The 4,765-nt window shown below is 39.2% G+C and overlaps 1 protein-coding gene across 6 annotated transcripts in view; it reads right to left on the bottom strand.

Moving 5' to 3' along the window:
- Nucleotides 1–4,349, bottom strand: part of jpt1a (Jupiter microtubule associated homolog 1a) — a 6,716-nt gene extending 2,367 nt beyond the window's left edge. For 3 of the 6 annotated variants that reach the window (XM_017035603.2, XM_025058801.1, XM_025058803.1), the window contains exons 1-5: nt 4,113–4,345; nt 2,648–2,787; nt 1,877–1,968; nt 1,584–1,620; nt 5–75 (exon numbers count right to left, since the gene is read on the bottom strand). In XM_017035603.2, coding sequence (XP_016891092.1) covers nt 5–75; nt 1,584–1,620; nt 1,877–1,968; nt 2,648–2,787; nt 4,113–4,168 — 396 coding nt within the window. In that variant the 5' untranslated portion in view covers nt 4,169–4,345. Of the gene's footprint in view, nt 76–1,583; nt 1,621–1,876; nt 1,969–2,647; nt 2,788–4,112 lie in introns of all 6 variants that reach the window. The other 3 variants (XM_025058800.1, XM_025058802.1, XM_017035604.2) reach the window with 3 other exon arrangements.
- Between the last annotated feature and the right edge of the window lie 416 nt (nt 4,350–4,765).

The following is a 4,765-nucleotide window of genomic DNA, read 5'->3' as shown; positions in this document are numbered from 1 at the left end:
CCTCCTGCTGCTGCTGCTGCTGCTGCAGTGGCGGCAGCTGCTCTGCAACTTTTTCAGAATCAGCTACACTATTGTCTTCAAGCAGAAACAGAAGAGGGTGTGCAGATTATATTTGATGAAATAATTAAAAAAGTGACATATAATTATTCTTAAAAAGGTACAAAGACACATTATGTTTATACTGTGGTTCCTCTGGGAAGAGAACCCAGGACTCTCTCCTTCAGAGGCAGGCGTGCTAACCACTACACTATGGAACCACATATTGCAGCAGAGGTAAAATGTCTGCTGACTGTTATGCAGCTGACTGTTTTCATGACAAAGCGGTTTATTTCCATTAATTCAGAAGAGGCCTTGTTGGCCACAGTGCACACCAAATCCTATTGACCGCTTGTAGCAGAATGCGACCACATGCACGACCAAGTCTAAGCCGGCCGTCGCCTGACAACATGCGCGCCACACCATGGTGCATTCAGGGGACCCAGCTAAAGGCAGTAAACAGCAGAACACACTGCAGTCATTTCAAGAACAATATTGGCAATAACACACAACATTACTACACGGCCCACCTCGCTACAATATTATTTATATTTTTTCACTTTGTTTTAAGTCATTTTCTGTCACTTTAACCTTTAATAAAGCAAATTCTCAAAAAGTAAATAATTGTTTTCAATAATCATGATTTCAATATGAATCAAAATGATTATGACATTAAGAAATGTTCATGTGTCAAGGACAAGAAAACCCCCAAACCAGCAGCAGTACCTAGCTTGATCTGAGCCTTCAGACGGCTGACTGGTTTATTAGTGTAGGTAGGTTGGAACAAAACCCTGCAGCCACAGGGGCCCTTCGTGGAACAGTTTTCCTGCACTCCACACAACTTCATGTTGTCATAGCTGAGTATACCCTAGCTACCGCTTTGTTTCATCTGGTTGACATACAGGGGTAAAATACAGCACACTTTCATCAATTTCTGGTTCATCAAAATTTAATAAATCTGACACCGACTGTTGAGCAACAGGGGAGTTGCAACTTAAGGTTGTGATTCCCTTAAAATATATCCTTCTGAATACTGCAGGAATTTTTCCAGCTGTGAATAAACTTCCTTGACACTCCGTTGACTCCCTACTAAAATTCCATAGTAGGAATTTTTGCTGAATATCAACAACTCAGAGTCAGTAACTTGACTTTGATGAGTTGTTAAGGTGGCTATGTTTAATATGTATATTAACTTTTTATGCTGAAATATTTTTTAGACTGATGATTTCTTAGATATATTTATTTTTAATTATTCTAAATATAGTGGCGCTTTGGCCCAGAGGCGGATATATTTATTTTTAATTATTCAAAATATGTCATTTACACCACTCCCCATTTGGGATTTTGCATAAACACTACTAATTGCTCTACAACAGAAAGTGAAAACACTTGAGACCGGAGGGTGCGTTCAAATATCATTTACACCACTCCCCATTTGGGATTTTGCATAAACACTACCAATTGCTCTACAACAGAAAGTGAAAACACTTGAGACCGGAGGGTGCGTTCAACAGTTCTTAGATCACTTTTATGCTACTTGCACTCACCATGATCACCATGATCCCGCACCAACATTTCTCCATCCTTATAAAGAGAGAGCAGAAAAGTAGATGAGACTTTATCAAGAAGAATGTCGTTCTGTAGCACTACGAAAGTACAGTGGAGCTTCCAGATATGAAATACCCAATCCAACTCTAGATATTTACTCACTAACTTTTTAAGCTGACCAGGTAGTAACCACATAAACAAGAAGTTATTGGAGGTTGAAGAACCTAGGCTTATCTGACCTCTGCTTCTAGCTCCATTTTTGGCAGAATCATGATTGGCAGAAACATCTTACCGTGGTGTCAGCCGAGTGGTTGATAGTGTGATTCCCTCCTCGTCTCAGGGGGGCCGATGACTCACCACACAGCACACCAGTGGGCTTTCCGCCTTGAATTATGAACAGACAAGGCTGTTTGTACTGGGGTCAAGACGGGTGACAGACATTTCTGGGGTAGCTGTATATTAGAATGCTAATGTCTTGGCGGAGAGTGACCAGTGGCAGTGAACTCTGACGTGTCAACCACCAAAATCCCACACCAATCACGTAATGACAGGATCAAAATTAGCAGACAACAACAGGCTAATGTCACAGGAATTTCCCTTCCATTATGACATTTAAAATGATCGTCAAACCTATTGTCATGCAATACAAAGTACAACACAAAACAAGAGGCTCAAAAGCATTAACAGTGACGACAGTTGTAGTCAGCTGACATGCAAGTGCATGACCTCGATTATACAGGACTTGTTCAACAACTTATTCCTACACACACGATTCTAGGGGTGTTTTATACAAGAAACCTGCCTTGTATGAAACTCTATATCAGTCACGTCATGTGATTTAACTCCTGTCTTTTTTAACAAATAATAAAACCACATTCTTGGAGTTGGTAAGTTTCTTGGTTAGTACCATAAACAAATGGTTGTGACTGTTGTGCTTCGATTTGCTCGTAAAACACAACAAATCCAACAAATTCTCTATTAAAACAAGTTTTAATAAGAGAAGTTGTACTGTGAGCTGCAAATACTACAGTACAGTTTCAAATATGAAGGATGTATCAGATACCTGGTGGGTTATTCCTCCGATTAGCATAGGGGTCCTCAGGCTCAGCAAAAACACTAGAGGCCATCTTGTCTTTCCGGACAGGTTTTTCCTCATCTGCACCAAATGTAATGTTGGAAGCACCACCAGGGGGACGCAACACCCTGAAAAGAGAAAGAAGGTCAAGCACCGTGTCAGACTGATGGTTTCCTTTTCTGGTGGTGACAATTAAATCTGAATTAACAACAACAACACATCAATTTGAGTGTCCAGAAATGTACATAGGACAAGTCATTCACACCACAGTCACACCATGTTTACCATCTGATTATATTCCACAAAACCATGCACTAGCTAGAACCATATATTTGAAATACCTGACCACACACACACACACACACACACACACACACAAAAACAGGTAGAACAACCAGTTTTTTACTAAGCTCATTCATGGATGAATTGTACTGACACATGCTTTCAAAAGGCTTCCTTATCTACATCTGCTTCAACAATAGACAATCTGCTACATGTGGGGTTGTAAACCTCAGTCTGCCATTCTGTTCCTGCTCATCAACATAAAGCCACTCCACAGACACAGCACTTACTGTATGCCAGGTGACATGAGTTACTGATGAACTCATAAAGACAGAGTGGACTGTTTAACTAGTTGTTATAAACGAAACCAAAATAACGTAATAATCCACAATGACATTTATGATTTAGTCACAGCTTTCTTTTCAGCAAAAGAAGAAAACATTACTACAGATTTTTTTCTTTAATAGGGGTAACTGGAATCCACAGATTTGAGCTGTAATATTAATCCAATGGTAGTCACACTATGACCAGAGAAGACACTCAGTCCCTGAGAATTACAATTTGGTTAAGAGTATATGCAAAAATCAGCATACAGCCTTTTATTATTATTATTATTATTATTTCACTTTATATTTTGAACTGCAACCAACTCACAACAAGTTTTTTGTTAATATTCTATCTGCTCCAAAGCAACTGCATCTCGAGTCATAATGGGGTTTTGCCAGGTGTGGCTCCTCTCTGTTGAAGGCCCTCAGGAATACACATGCAGCACAGAGGATGTAGCCTCATCTTTGACCATATAAGGAACTTCTTTAAAAGCTAAGGATGCGACATGTGTTCCCTCTAATACACTGGAAACTAGATGAGGAGAATATAAAGGATCGTCCATATTGGACAAGTCCGGTTAGCCAGACACAATCTCTACAAAGGGATGCTTGGTGCGTGGATGCTGTTAGCTTACTGGCTACATGGTACATGACAAAAACGTGAACGTGCGGCCGAGACTTTTCTTCTAGCAGAAATATATGTTCAACAAAACTATAAATAAACAATACCCAAAATACATTGAAAGATACAACCGCATGTTGAAACCTTTGACAAACTGAGATTATGGTGAGAGGATGCTGACAGATGGTGGCTAACGGTTAATGAATGCAGCGACGCCTTTTACCTGGAACTGCTTTTAGCGCCGGGCTCTATCCCCTGAAATGTCTTGGTTGTCGTCATTTTGGCACTATAAGTGGTTTAATGTTAATTCATTTGACAGGTCAAACGCAAACTAGTCTTTCATTAGCAGCAATTCACCACCTTGTCATTGTCTCCACAAGCCGGTGCTTCTCAATTATCAACCTGCCTCTAACTGGCAATAGCATCACAGGCAGCTATGCAACAGACATGTGACTTCCGGCATAAATTTCAAAATAAAAGATACGTTTCCTTAGTATATGCAATGCTGACGTGGTAATACTTTTTTTAACTTTAAGAATTGGATGTCAAACGAATATATCCGTAAAATGAGTCCTGATTCCTTATTTGTTTTAAAATGACACGTCACAACAACCTTTTACTTTAGTGTCGTTCAGTTTTTGTTTTTCATACTGTTTGAAAAAAATTGTAGGGGCACAAAACTTCATATTTCTCTTTATGATTCTTATAAATGAAGTCATATCAAGCTGCTTGAAGGATACATTTGGTCTTTAAAATTATTTTAATATAATAAAAATACATTTTGTGAGTTTATTTTGGATGACAGAGCCCATGTTAAAGTGTATTAATGGTTTGTCCATTGATATCACCACTCAAGAAATAATCATTTTTTTCAGT

The sequence above is a fragment of the Cynoglossus semilaevis genome, chromosome 9 (genome assembly GCF_000523025.1).
Source record: "Cynoglossus semilaevis isolate Cse_v1.0 chromosome 9, Cse_v1.0, whole genome shotgun sequence".
Classification (NCBI taxonomy): Eukaryota; Metazoa; Chordata; class Actinopteri; order Pleuronectiformes; family Cynoglossidae; genus Cynoglossus; species Cynoglossus semilaevis.
Note: the sequence above shows the minus strand (reverse complement) of the source record. Positions and strands in the feature narration are given on the sequence as shown.